Here is a 14,435-nt window from a genome sequence, read left to right as displayed (position 1 = left end):
ATTGTTTACTTGAGGACAGGGAAGGGGAAGCCCTGACAGGTGGTTTATGATGGCATTGTGGCTTGGCACATAGCCAGTGCAGCACAAATGTTAGCCTTTGCTCACCAGCCCCAGGTCAAAGCAGTTGGGGGTATTCATTGCTTGTGGGCCATGAAGTCAGTTAGCCTGGCAGTGCTGCCATATAGAAGGAGTTAAGTAAAAATCAGGTGACATCAAAACCCAAGCAGCATGCACATCCTGTTCTTCAGCTCCCACCCAATTTTACCTTATTCATGATCACCTGGGTCTTTGTACACTCATAGGAGTATATGTCCTGGTCATGACTATCTTGGTTTTCAGATGACAGGGTAAAATGAGGCCACATAGGGGCAGTATTTCTGTGGGTTTTTAAAAAATAATGCTCAGTCATGCCACAAAATGGCAGCAGCATTTTACCTGGTTACATCATGAACTCTAACTTGGATACCCTGCTGGTTTGCTGATTTTTCAGTCTTCTATTCACATGATGATTGTGTGCGTCCCCACTGGAATTGTGCCTTCTGGTCTCAGAAGGAGAATTGACACGCATTGCTTCATACACACAGTACCCACTCCCCCCTTTATTTCTTTCTCTTCTAGCTTGGTGCAGGGCTTTGCAGACAGATCTGGATTTGAAGCTAATTTCTGTCACTCCTGAGCTCTGTGCTTTAAGTAAGTCACCTAATCACTGTTTCATTTGTAGAATGGTGCTAAGAATTCTATTTGTCTCATTAGATTACCGAAAAAATTTAAATGAGTTAATATTTGTGAAGCCGTGAGAAAAGTGCGTGGAACATAGTAGGTGCTCAAAGAAATATTAGTTACTGTCTATCCCCTTCCCCCCCAAGAAGTGGAGGCAGTAACAAATAACAGCCTTTCTTTGAATATCTCCAGAAACTCTCCTGGCATTAGTCTGCCCTAAGGGGCTGAGGTTTGCCTTGTCTTTTGATGATGAAGAGTAACCATCAAGAACAATCAAGAACTCTGGATTTTATCCTCACGGAAAGCTTGAAGTTGTTGACTTTCGCTGTCAGTTAAGAGTTGGGAAGATGGGGCGGAAATCTCCAGAGAAAAGGTGTATGCTTTTGCTAATTGCACTGCAGACAGCAGGGTGTATGAGTAATGAGCTGTATGTTTGGTGTGGGAGTTCAGTGCCAAGCCTAAGGGACAACATAACTGAGTTTCATTGGCTCTTGTGACAGGTGGCTCCCTGACTTTTTTACCCTTGAGATGTCAAGAGTCCTATAGTTTGAACCTCAGGGCTCTTGATAATAGGCCTATTAACTATTTCTTCACAGTGATAATAACAATTAGTATTTATTTAGCTTTTACTTTGTTCCAGGCACCGGTCTAAATGCTTTATGCATATTAACTCTTTTAATCCTCACAAGAATTTTAAAAGGTAGGGCACAAAATAACTAAATTGCTTGCCAGATTCTCACAGCTGGTGGTGGAGCTGGTTTTAGAAACTAGGTAGTCTGACACCAAACTCAGGGTCTTCATCAGCTCTCCTGTAAAGTCTCTGGTCTTTTTATTTCCTTTTTAAATTACACATTGTAATTGTTAGTTGCTGATGTCCAGAAATACAGTTGATTTTTGTTCATTTTTTTGTAGCCAGCAACATTGCTAAATTCTTCAAATTAATTATAATTAATTGATCTGAGGATTCTTGTGTGTTTTCTTTGTTGGTAATCATAATCTACAACGAGTGAGACCTTTGTCTCTTCCTTTGGAGTCATTTTTATCTTTAATACCATTTTCTTGCCTTACCATTCTGGTTGAGACCTCTAATACAGTGTTTAACAGAAGTAGCAATAGTAGATACCCGTCTTTTTCCCTGTCTTAAAGGGTGTGCATGTGCGCTAAGTCTCTTCAGTTGTGTCAGACTCTGCAACGCTATGTACCATAGCCCGCCAGGCTCCTCTGTCCATGGGATTTCCCAGGCAAGAATACTGGAGTGGGTTGCCGTGCCTTCCTCCAGGGGATCTTCCCAATCCAGGGACCGAACCCGGGTCTCTTATGGTTACCTTCGTTGGCAGGCAGGTTCTTTACCACTAGCACCATGGAAACACTGAAGTGTTTCACCTTTAAGTATGGTGTCGAAAGTGAAAAGTGAAAGTGTTAGTCACTCAGGCGTGTCAGATTCTTTGTGGTCCCATGGACTGTAGCCCGCCAGGCTCTTCTGTCCATGAGGTTCTCCAGGCAAGAATACTGGAGTGGGTAGCCATTCCCTTCTCCAGGGGATCTTCCTGACCCAGGCATTGAACCTGGGTCGCCTGCGTTGCAGGCAGTTTCTTTACCATCTGTTCACCGGGTGTTAAGCTGTAAATTTTTTTGGTGCTATCTTTTATTGGACTATAGAACTTCCCTTCTATTCTGAGTTCACTAAGTTGTTTCTTGTTAGTCATAAATGGATGTTGCTTCTTATCAAAGACTTTTTCATCTGTTAAGGTGATCATATTACTTTTTGTCTTTAATCTTTCAATGTGGTAAATCATGTTGCTTTTCTAATACTAAACCAACTTTCCATTCCTGAAATGAAATGACCTTGATCATGATGCATTATCTTTCTTGTTCCTGGATATGATTTGCTAGTATTAGATTTGGCGTTTTTACAACTGTTCAGGCAGGAATGAGTCTGACTGTGGTTCCTTTCTTGTACTTTCCCTGTAAAGTTTTGGTATTTATTGCTAGCTTCATAAAATGAGCTGGGTAATGCTTCCTCATCTTCTAAACTCTGGAGTAGTTTGCAGAAGATGGGAGTATTTGTTTCTTGAGTGCTTGCTAGAACTTGCCAGTGAAACTATCAGGCCTTTGGTGTCTTCTGTGGAAAGATTTTGGACTACTGATTCAATTTCTTTCATGATGGTAGAAATTTTCAAGTATTCTATTTCTTCTTTAATTAGTGTTAGTAATTTGTTTTTCTAAGAATGTGACCATTTTGCCTAAATGCTCATACTTAGAGGTTTAAAATGGTTAATAACCTCTTAACTATAGAAACTGCAGATATGAAAAAGACAGCTCTCTTTTCATTCATAGTATTACTTATTTTAAAAAATCAACCTCACCAGAGATTTGTAAGTTTTGTTATCCTTTCTAGGAAACAATTTGGGCTTTATTAATCCTCTTTCTAGTATGTCAGTCTTATTTCTGCTAGTTAAAAAATTATTCTGTAAACCAGTTTAAAGTGTTTTCAGTTTTATCCCTTGTTCTTTTTCTAACTTAAGTTGGATGCTTATTAACTCATTTATTTTCAGACTTTATTTGACTAAAAGTATTGAAGGCTAATAATTTTGAGCCACGTGCTGCTTTAGCTGGATCCCACAGACTTTGGTATGCAGTATTTTGTTATGTTGTTAGTTCCAAGGATACTTGGAACTTGTTAGTTTATAATTTCCATGGTGATTTCTTAACCCATGGGTGTTTAGGATTTTTTGAAACATTGTTAAACATTTTCTAAGTTATTTTATTGTTGATTTCTAACCTAGTAACATTGTGATCAGAGGATGTGGTCTGTATGGTCTGATTCTTTGAAATTTGATACTTTGTGGCCCAGCATGAGGCCAGTGTCCACTAGATCAACCTTGTTAATGTTGCTGCTTTTTGACAGCCCTACCCAGTTTTTCATCAGTGTTCTCTTATCAATTGTTGGGAGAGTTAAAATTTACCACCACAAAGGTGGGTCAATCTAGTTGTTTTAGTTCTGTCAACTTTTACTTTATGTATTTTGCTGCTATGTCATTAGGGGTAGTAAGTTACTTTTCCCCTTTCTTTGTTAGGTCCATTGATGAAATGCTCAAGATAGGTGTTCAAGACAGGCACAACTTTGCCTGTATATAAATTAGTAAGGGTGACTTGGTGAAAGCAAAAGCATCCTTCTAGGGGGGCTGGGTAAATTGGATTTTGAGTTCCAGGGAAGAAACACATTTAAAATCCAAATTGCACCTTCCCAGTCATAGAATTAAATTCTTAAAGCAATTTGACTTTGCTAAACAAAATTAACACCCTCATATCCTCAAGAGCCAGAGGCTTTTTGTCATCATTAAAACAGTTTTGAAAGCTGTATTCCTCTTGGGTTGGGCAAGAGGTTGGGAAAGAGAGCTTTATTTCTCTTGGGCCGTATAGACATTACTATTGGTTGGTCAGACAAGTTTCAGACCCTTAGGCACTCTGCTTCTTACTGCCTAGCATTTTCTGTGGGATATGGCTCAAATCGAGTTACCTCTCTGCCTTTAAGTTTCAGTGGATGTAATTATGTGGGTAGTGCTCATTCCCCTTCCACCTGACAGGGGTGAGGTGTGCAGAAATTGAGATAATAGTTGCATAGGGATTCTAAATAATTTATCAGCTCCTCTGCTCACTCTGCAGAAAGAAAATCAAGTCTGTAGGAGACAAGCACTCAGGAGGACCAAGCGACAGAAATGATGGCAGCAACTACACCTTTTATTAGATTCTCAAATAGAATCAGACCACATGAAGCTGGGAGTCATACAGAGAGACAAATTACATCTGGTCACATTTGGGTGGGAATAGAACTTTTCAGCTCCAACTCTTGAGCCGGTGTAGTTCTGTGAAATCTCATTTTCAGGCTCTGTTAGGGCAGCCCCTGATTCTGATTGTATTTCTGAAATAAGCACTCTGAGGTGGTCCTCTTCACTAATGCCTCCTTCCCTCTCAGAGAATTGCAAAGAAGGGGGAGCAGGTGAGCCAGTTAGGACCCACTCTCATTATCTTTTGATTATAGAAGTAACATATGGTCATGGATTAAAAAAAAAAAAAAACCTTAAAAGTACAGGAATGTATAAAGAAAAGGGAAATTTCCTGGAAATCCATCTCCTCAACCCTATTCTTTTCCTTTTAAAGACTGTGGCTGATGTCAAAGAATCTCTTCTCCTCACCCTCTTGATTCTTTTCCTTCTGATTTGTTTTAATTTTGATGTGAAAAAATTCTAATCTAATGGTTATGGTGGTGGGGGAGGGTGGTTCTGGCTTCTACAGAATATGGCTGCATGAAATAAAGGTCAGGGCTTGAAGATACCAATTGTTCATTCTTATTTTAAAAGGGTAAACTGTAAGGCAGGGAATAAGATTTTAGGTACTCATAGCCTGATCCAGCTGTGTTTATGTGTGTTAGGGGGATGGATAGACAAGCGGTACGGTCAAAGTAAGACCATTTTTGCAAAACTGCTTTGTTAACTAACAAGCTCTACAAGTATGAGATTAGCATGAATGTTGTTGCTGACTCGGGGCGGGGGGGGGATGGTCTTGTGTGTTTATCTGAACAGTTAATATCTGTCAGTGAGCCATTGCACAAGCAACTGGCCAAATGATATCCTGTGTCTCAGATGTTCCATCTATTTGCAATTCCAGTTTATTTAATTGCCCTCAGCTGCTTAATAATATACCTCATCAATAGGATAGAGAAGCAGAACTGAGCCTTAGAGGATAAAGGTAAGAAGAAGTGTAGCTTGCTACTGATATGCCCTGTTAAATAGCCCACTCGATGCAGGGAATTGAAGCAGCATATAAGAAAGCATTACCCAAGTACTGCCTTAAGTACAATAGAGTGAGTGACAGCACTCCATAAACTGTTAAGCTGGGTAATAATGCAAAGGATCAATGTCATCATGACTGAGGAGACTGGCTGTCACTCAGCGACTTAGCTGTGATATGCTTCCAGGCAATTCCATGGGGCTTTTATAAGCCCCTTTCCTGTACATGTGCTAGAAAGTGCCACAGAAATACAGTCTCCTGATGACTATAGAAGCCAGGCAGCAAAATTTAATAAGACATTTGTCAAGAAGATGGCAGATAATGACCAATTTTTGGTAGACAGATAGTTGTCTGCAGAAACAAAGCCTGTATTGAACTATTTTGGAGTGGGAAGAAGCATTGCTATGACAACAAATTACTTATATTTGATTTAGAAGAAGGAGAGGAGTGCAGCTTAATGGTTTAGAAAGCTCGTGAGAACAATTGTTGGCACTGGGTATATGTTAAAATATAAAATGTTAAGTATGATCTGTTAAATAATTGAGCATCTCAGTGCATTCTGTTTCCAATCTCTCTTGTGAACCAATAAAATACAACATAAATCAACTTCTAAAAAACAGATACCAGAGTTACATGCAAATTGTTCTGTTTTATAAAGTGCCCCAAATGAAATTCCCAGCTTTCATTTGCTGAAATGCCCCCAAATATCATGTGTTTAAAAGGAAAAAAGAAAAAACAGCCAAAACCCAGAGACCTGTTTACTATGTTTGTATTGCATCCAGACCTGAAATTATGGTAGTTTGGAGTTTCTCATTCTGTAGATGCTTATTCTTGTTTTTGTGATGGGTAGTGTGTTTATTTGAAACGAAACTTGTCTTCAGACCATTTCCATCCTTTCACTGTGTTCATTCCTGAGAGAATGAGTAAACAGTGGTTTGTATGAACTGGTTACTGCAGTATGCCTGGGGAAGCAGGCCTGAGGCAGATGGTGAGGGCTTAGAGAACCTGCAGAAAGCCTGTGGACAGGAAGCTTTCTTTGACAGAAATCGTCTTTCCTCTTTCTAAGGAAAAAACCAGAAGGACCATATTCCTTGGAGATAGGATTTAAGGCCTTGACCATATTCTAAGGGTGGCTAGATCTAGTGACTCCTTAAGGACCCTTGAGACAGAAGCATCTAAAAGTTTTTGTTTACTTTTATGCCTTTCCCTGCCCTTTACCCAATATCATCTCCCTGTAGCCTTCTAGAATATAAATGAAAAGTAGGAGACAGGAAGAAGCTTGGAAGATAAGAGGACTAACTTCACCAGTAGAGGATTACCACCCTGAACTTTTAAACTGTCTCTCCAGGCAGAAGTCACAAATTTGCATATGGCCTCCCCTTTCCTTTGGAGGAACAAATTTGATTGGTCATTATTACAGGGAGGAGACAATTTCGTAAGGTTTAGTCAGAGGAGGTTTACTCATCCCACACGCTAGCAAAGTAATGCTCAAAATTCTCCAAGCCAGGCTTCAACAGTACGCGAACTGTGAACTTCCAGATGTTCAAGCTGTTTTTAGAAAAGGCCGAGCAACCAGAGATCAAATTGCCAACATTCATTGGATCATCAAAAAAGCAAGAGTTCCAGAAAAACATCTGCTTTATTGACTACATCAAAGCCTTTGACTGTGTGGATGACAGCGAACTCTGGAAAATTCTTAAAGAGATGGAAATACCAGACCACCTGACCTGCCCCCTGAGAAATCTGTATGCAGATCAAGAAGCAACAGTTAGAACTGGACATGGAACAACAGACTGGTTCCAAATCGAGAAAGGAGTGTGTCTAGGCTGTATATTGTCACACTGCTTATTTAACTTATATGCAGAGTACATCATGAGAAACACTGGACTGGAGGAAGCACAAGCTAGGATCAAGATTGCCAGGAGAAATATCAATAGCCTCAGATATACAGATGACACCACCCTTATGGCAGAAAGCAAAGAAGAACTAAAGACCTCTTGATGAAAGTGAAAGAGGAGAGTGAAAAAGTTGGTTTAAAAATCAACTTTTAGAAAGCTAAGATCGTGGCATCTGGTTCCATCACTTCATAGCAATTAGATGGGGAAACAATGGAAACAGTGAGAGACTTTATTTTCTTGGACTCCAAAATCACTGCAGATGGTGACTGCAGCCCTGAAATTAAAAGATGCTTGCTCCTTGGAAGAAAATCTATGTCCATTCTAGACAGCATATTAAAAAGCAGAGACATTACTTGGCCAACAAAGGTCTGTCTAGTCAAAGCTATGGTTTTTCCAGTAGTCATGTATGGTTGTGAGAGTTGGACTATAAAAGCTGAGCGCCAAAGAATTGATGCTTTTGAACTGTGGACTGGAGAAGACTCTTGAGAGTCCCTTGGACTGCAAGGAGATCCAACAAGTCCATCCTAAAGGAAATCAGTCCTTAATATTCATTGGAAGGACTGATGCTGAAGCTGAAACTCCAATACTTTGACCACATGATACGAAGAGCTGACTCATTTGAAAAGACCCTGATGCTGGGAAAGATTGAGCGCAGGAGGAGAAGGGGACGACGGAGGATGAGATGGTTGGATGACATCACTGACTTGATGGACATGGGTTCAAGTAAGCTCTGGGATTTGGTGATGGACAGGGAACCCTGGTGTGCTGCAGTCCATGGGGTTGCACAGAGTTTGACACGACTGAGCGGCTGAGCTGAACTGAACTGAATTCATAGGAGGAAGTTTGAAAACAACAAGCCACATCTTAAGTTAATCTTCCCCTTTAAATGAGGAGTGGCCCAGAGTCACAGCTGCTAATGAATCACAGACTTTGCCTGGCATTCAGTTTAAATTCCATCTTCCTAAGTGATCTGTGTTTTACTAGTGGACATCATGTCAGATCATGTCCTGTCTTCTTCTTAAGCTTCTAGAGCCCCCAGTTACTTGCAGAATAAAATCTGAGGTGGTTAGCTTGCTCGTGTGTGTGTGTGTGTGTGTGTGTGTGTGTGTGTGTGTGTGGTAGTCATTCAGTTGCATCTGACTTTTTGCAATGCCATGGACTGTAGACCACCAGGATCCTCTGTCCATGGAATTCTCTGGGCAAGAGTACTGGAGTGGGTAGCCATTCCCTTCTCCAGGTGATCTTTCCAACCCAGGGATTGAACCCTGGTCTCCTGCATTGCATGCAGGTGCTTTACCATCTGAGCCACCAGAGAAGTGGCAATACATCTTTTAGAAAACTATTGCAAATTAATGAAAGTGAAAGTTGCTCAGTCATGTCCAACTCTTTGCGGTCCAACTCTTTTAGACCACCAGGCTCCTCTATCTATGGAATTCTCTGGGCAAGAATACTGGAGTGGGTAGCCATTCCCTTCTCCAGGGGATCTTCCCAACCCAGGGATTCAACCCAGGTCTCCCGCATTGCAGGCAGATTCTTTACCAGCTGAGTCACAAGGGAAGCCCATTGCAAATTAATACCTACTTATTATGGAAAATTTGAAAGATACAAGTGTTGGCAACATTTTTATGTAAGGGCCAGATAGTAAATAATTTTGTCTTTGTCACTACTACTCAGATCTGCTATTGTAGCACAGAATCAGCCATGGACAGTGACAGTAGAGAAATGAACATGTGTTTGTGTTCCAGTAAAACTTTTATACAAATCAGTTAGTGGGTCAGATTTGGTTTGTGGGTCATAGTTTGGTGAGTCCTAGTATGGAGAGTAAAAATCACCTGTAATATTTCCAGAATGTTAACATTTTTGCTTTATTTTCTTTTTTCTATTCATATTGATTTACATGGTTGTGACTATATATTGTATACTACCAAACTTATACCCTGACTTTATTTTTCACATAACATTCTCACAAACATTTTGCATGTCATTTAAAATTTGTCAGAGGTGTAATTCTTAATAGCTATATTGTACTCCATTTGATAAGGTGATTGTAGTTTACCTAATCATTTCCTGTTATTTTCTCAGTTATAAATGACTGCAAAAATACTGCTTTGTGCATAAATCTCTATAATTTAGATTATTTTGTGTAGGCCATTTTCCTTGAAGTGGAGTTATCAGGTCAGGGGGAAGGAATGTTTTTAAGGAGCTTAATATGGCTTTTCAAAATCGTAGTACCCATTTAATTCCCACCAGCAGTGTCAAAGAGAGCCTGTTCCATCTCGTCCTTGCCAACAGATTTTCACTAAAGCAAAATCTTTGTGAAAATGGCATCTTAAGTTAATGTATTCTTTGATTATTAGAGTGCTTGGGGAAATTTTAGAAGAATTGTTTATTATCTGTCATATTTCTTCCTTGGCTCACTCAGCCATAAATGCACCCTGGGCCCTCGTTCCCCCTTTTGCTTATGCAGTTTTTCCCTTTCATCCTCCAAACTCCTTTTCAAAATTCTACTCATCCTTTAGAGCTTGATCCAGATCTGAAGTCACCTCCCTGTTTGTGCAGTCCTCCCTTCTTCCTCCCATCCATTTGATCTCTCTGCCCCAAGGTCCTTCTCTTACAGCCTTTATTCCTTTCTGCCTCCTTCTGTAGTTCTCTGTGTATGGACTTTCTTCCCAGGGCGGGGACTGGGTCATGTTCTCCCTACTGGCTTCCAGAACCTACCAAGGAGCTTAGTATACAGAGGTCTGACTAGTCTGTGAATGCTTTGTTGAAGGGTTCCTGAGGTCTACTGCATGTGACTTCAATGACTCCCCCTCCACACACATACACAAGAACAAGCTAACAAAAATGAGATGGTAATTACCTATGATTGCGGAGCTCTTTGGTATCAGTGATAAGAACACTTTCCTCATTACTTAAGATGAGCTGTATCCCTGAGTCCTATGCATTCCTTCTTATTAAATGTGGTTCCTCAAGTTTTCCAAGAGGTGGTAAATGACAGTTTTAGCACACGTTCGGCTATTCCTCTCTTGGGTGTATAGTGTATTGCACTAGCCAATAGAAGTTTGTATTTTGATGGAAATGTTTTATATTTGTACTCTCCAGTGCAGTAGCCCCTAGCCACGTGGGGATAGTGACATGTAGTTAACTGCAAGCGAGAAACTGATTTTTTTTCATTTTATTTAATTTAAAATAGTTGGAAATAGCCATGAATAGCCATGAGTAGTAGTGGCTACCATACTGGACAGTGCAGGGTCATACAGGATATTGAAAGGTACAGTCCCCCTTTTTTATATGGCTAAGAGAAGCTCAGTATTTTTAATAATCTACAGCAAACTTGACATGGTGGCTGCCTGGAATTTTGGCAAGGCAGCCTAGATCCTGATAGAATTGTGGTGAGAGAAGCTGTGAGTTTGGTTCTAAATGGAAACTGCTTCTAGTGGGAACTCTGCACTGGGCAAGGAGGGAGATGGTTGAGCAGAGGCCAAGCAGAGGCAGAGTACAGCAAGCTGGATATCCAGAGGAGATGTGGACTTGATATGGTCAGTAACAGGGAGCCATTAGCGATTCACGAGAAGAGTGACGAGAGAGAGTGGTGTCTCAAGGTTGTCTCCTCCAGGGGCACGCAAACAACTGGGAGGGGTTGTGAGTTATTGGTTGTTCCTTTATTGGGTGGAGCTGGGCAGTAGTGATTCACCAACTCCATCAAAACCGAGCCCCATCAGAGAACACAGATGATTTATTTTTGCATTAGCTTGCAGTTACTGTGTGCCTTCCTGTGGCTCAGATCCACACTAGCTTTGAAGGCTTGGAGTTGGGAGGTGAGAGAGGCCACCTATGTGAGGGGAGATCAGCTGTTTGGTCACCACTAGTGAGAGCCCTTTGTGGTCCTGGCGCTTTGAGAGGTGTGTCTTGATGGCTTCTTGAACCTTCTAGGACAGCCTGGCAGCCCACACATTCTGTTCCCACTGGTCCACTTCCTTGAAAGACCAGTGAAAATTTTCTCATTTTCTTCCTTAGGAGATTTTTAATCTTATTGCTTTCTCGCTACCCAACTTTTCAATTAGGTTGAACGTTTCTACTGCTTGCTTCTATCTGCTCCTTACTGCCCCCACTGTGTTCCTTATTACATTGCTGATATTTTTCTAACCCCATCCTGACTTTAGCACATGGGCTTAATAATTGGCTGTCATTGTTCTCAAGATCAACCTCCTTTCAGTGAAATGACGAGGCATGTCCCCTTTATAAAATACTCAGGGAAATGGAACCATGTCATGGTCTCCCTTGATCCTAGCAACTTAAGACCTCAGAGCTGTAACTGTAACTGTTAGTTCTGTTAGAATGTGAGTTCCCACAACCTTTATCTATCTGTGTTGTAAGGAGTTGTGTACAGTCACTTCATGATGATACAATATAGGGTAATATAATAAAAAAAGAGAGAGAACAGAACAAAGCCTTCACTTCCTTCTGCTGGTTTTTGCTTTCTCTTGTTTCACTGAACCTCCCTCCACGCTCCTCTGAGGTTACCTACTGCTTGGGCTCATAACCACATTGCCTCTGATGTGCCCCCAAACTGATCTTTGCTACTGCTAAATGTCATCCTTTTCTTTTTTTTTCTTCTTCTTGGCTCCATATGGTAAAGTTTGACCCTTGGGATAAAATACCTAGGCGAGCAGCAGATTAAATGGGAAATCCTTCCATGAAGCAAAATTCATTTAATAGTATTACCTTGTATGACAGATGGTAACTAGACTTATCCTGCTGATCATTTTGTGATGTATCAAAATACTGGATCACTATGTTTTCAGTTGAAACTAGCAAAATATTATAAATCATTTGTACTTTAATTTTAGAAATGTGGGATTCAGTTCAGTTCAGTCTCTCAGTCATGTCCGACTCTTTGCGACCCTATGAACTGCAGCACGCCAGTCCTCCCTGTCCATCACCAACTCCTGGAGTCCGCCCAAACCCATGTCCATTGAGTCGGTGATGCCATCCAACCATCTCATCTTCTGTTGTCACCTTTTTCTCCTGCCTTCAATCTTTCCCAGCATCAGGGTCTTTTCAAATGAGTCAGCTCTTCAATCAGGTGGCCAAAGTAATGGAGTTTCAGCTTCAACGTCAGTCCTTCTAATGAATACCCAGGACTGATCTCCTTTAAGATGAACTGGTTGGATCTCCTTGCAGTCCAACGGACTCTCAAGAGTCTTCTCCAACACCACAGTTCAAAAGCATCAATTCTTCGGTGCTCAGATTTCTTTATAGTTCAACTCTCACATCCATACATGACCACTGGAAAAACCATAGCCTTGACTAGATGGACCTTTGTTAACAAAGTGATGTCTCTACTTTTTAATATGCTGTCTAGGGTTGGTTATAACTTTCCTTCCAAGGAATAAGCACCTTTCTATTTCATGGCTGCAATCATCATCTGCAGTGATTTTGGAGACCAGAAAAATAAAGTCAGCGACTACTTCCACTGTTTCCCCATCTATTTGCCATGAAGTGATGGGACCGGATGCCATGATCTTAGTTTTCTGAATGTTGAGCTTTAAGCTAACTTTTTCACTCTCCTCTTTCACTTTCATCAAGAGGCTCTTTAGTTCTTCACTTTCTGCCATAAGGGTGGTGTCCTCTGCATATCTGAGGTTACTGATATTTCTCCCAGCAATCTTGATTCCAGCTTGTGCTTCCTCCAGCCCAGCGTTTCTCATGATGTACTCTGCATATAAGTTAAATAAGCAGGGTGACAGTATACAGCCTTGACGTACTCCTTTTGCGATTTGGAATCAGTTTGTTGTTCATGTCCAGTGCTAACTGTTGCTTCCTGACCTGCATACAGGTTTCTCAAGAGGCAGGTCAGGTGGTCTGGCATTCCCATCTCTTTCAGAATGGATTACCTTGTAAATAAGTAATAAACATGAACAGCTTCTATCCCCTCACCCCTGTTAGCCATGTAGCCTGAATGGGAAAGTTGATGTTTTTGTTTCTTCAGTTTTGATTTTACTCAACGGAAATTGTCAAGATCAGACACAGCCCTGATTGTATGGAAGTCCCCAAAATATTTGTTGCAAATTGATACCTAATAAGCCAATTTGGTTGTCCAGTTACTCAGTTCTGTTTTGGTGAGTATCATTGATTTTCAACAGTTAGAGGTAGGTGAGGGCTATAAAGGTTTTCTCCCTACAACCAGGATATTATAGTGAAAGCAATTCAGATCAAATTCTACCACACAAACATTTATTAATCATCAAGCAGAAAACAGTCAGACAGCCTGATCTGTATGCCCAGAGACATTCCATCTCTTGTTGCCAACCACTGTCTTGTGAGAAAGTTTCCCTGGAGATAGATGTAACAGTATTCTAGCTATAGCATTCACCTTACTTTTCTAAAGGGCACATCCAAAACCTCCATTAAGTGTCTATACATAAGATTTGCTGGGACTCCTGAACCTAGTGTGTCATTCCCAAGACGTGAAGGTCATTGGGCTGGCCAACTCTTAGATTCAAGGTTTGCAAGGGTGGGAGTGCCTAAATACTTAAAACTGGTCCGCTTGTCTTGAGCGCCAAGAAGTTCTCCAGTGAAATATATTTCTAATGTCCATTGCTCTAATTAAAAACCATTTGAAGGATTTCATAGAAGCATTTGAGTGTAGCTTTTTATCCATTAAAAAAAATTAAGGTATAGTTTACATACAGTAAAATTCACCTTTTTTAGGATAGGGTTTTGCAAGTTTTGACAAGTATGTACCATAATCAAGATAGAGAATGCCTTCATCACCCCCCTCCCCAATTTCCGCATGACTTGCTTGAGGGATTAAAAAAAGCTTTATTGAGGTATCATTTATGTACCATACTGTTCACCCACTTAAAGTGTACAATTAATGATTTTTGGTATATTACATTTTTTTATATTGTGGTAAAAATATATATAATGAAATTTGCCATTGTAACCATTTTGAAGTGCATAGTTCAGTGGCACTAATTATGTTCACAACATTCTGTCACCATCGCCACTATGTATTTATAA

General features: G+C 40.5%; 1 protein-coding gene across 10 annotated transcripts in view; it reads left to right on the top strand.

Annotated features, from left to right (window-relative positions):
- The window catches only part of TMEM164 (transmembrane protein 164), a 173,176-nt gene that overhangs the window by 23,635 nt on the left and 135,106 nt on the right, over positions 1-14,435 (top strand). For 3 of the 10 annotated variants that reach the window (XM_065915530.1, XM_065915532.1, XM_065915535.1), the window contains one exon: positions 619-690. The exons of the other annotated variants lie outside the window; for them this stretch is intronic. Coding sequence is in view for 1 of the 3 variants with exons in the window: in XM_065915535.1 (XP_065771607.1) it covers positions 619-654 (36 nt within the window). In the remaining 2 variants the exon portion in view is untranslated. Of the gene's footprint in view, positions 1-618; positions 691-14,435 lie in introns of those variants that run through there. 10 annotated transcript variants of the gene reach the window in all.

This window comes from Muntiacus reevesi, chromosome X, assembly GCF_963930625.1.
Source record: "Muntiacus reevesi chromosome X, mMunRee1.1, whole genome shotgun sequence".
Taxonomy (NCBI): domain Eukaryota; kingdom Metazoa; phylum Chordata; class Mammalia; order Artiodactyla; family Cervidae; genus Muntiacus; species Muntiacus reevesi.
The sequence above is the reverse complement of the archived record's forward strand: the minus strand, read 5'-3'. Positions and strand labels throughout refer to the sequence as shown.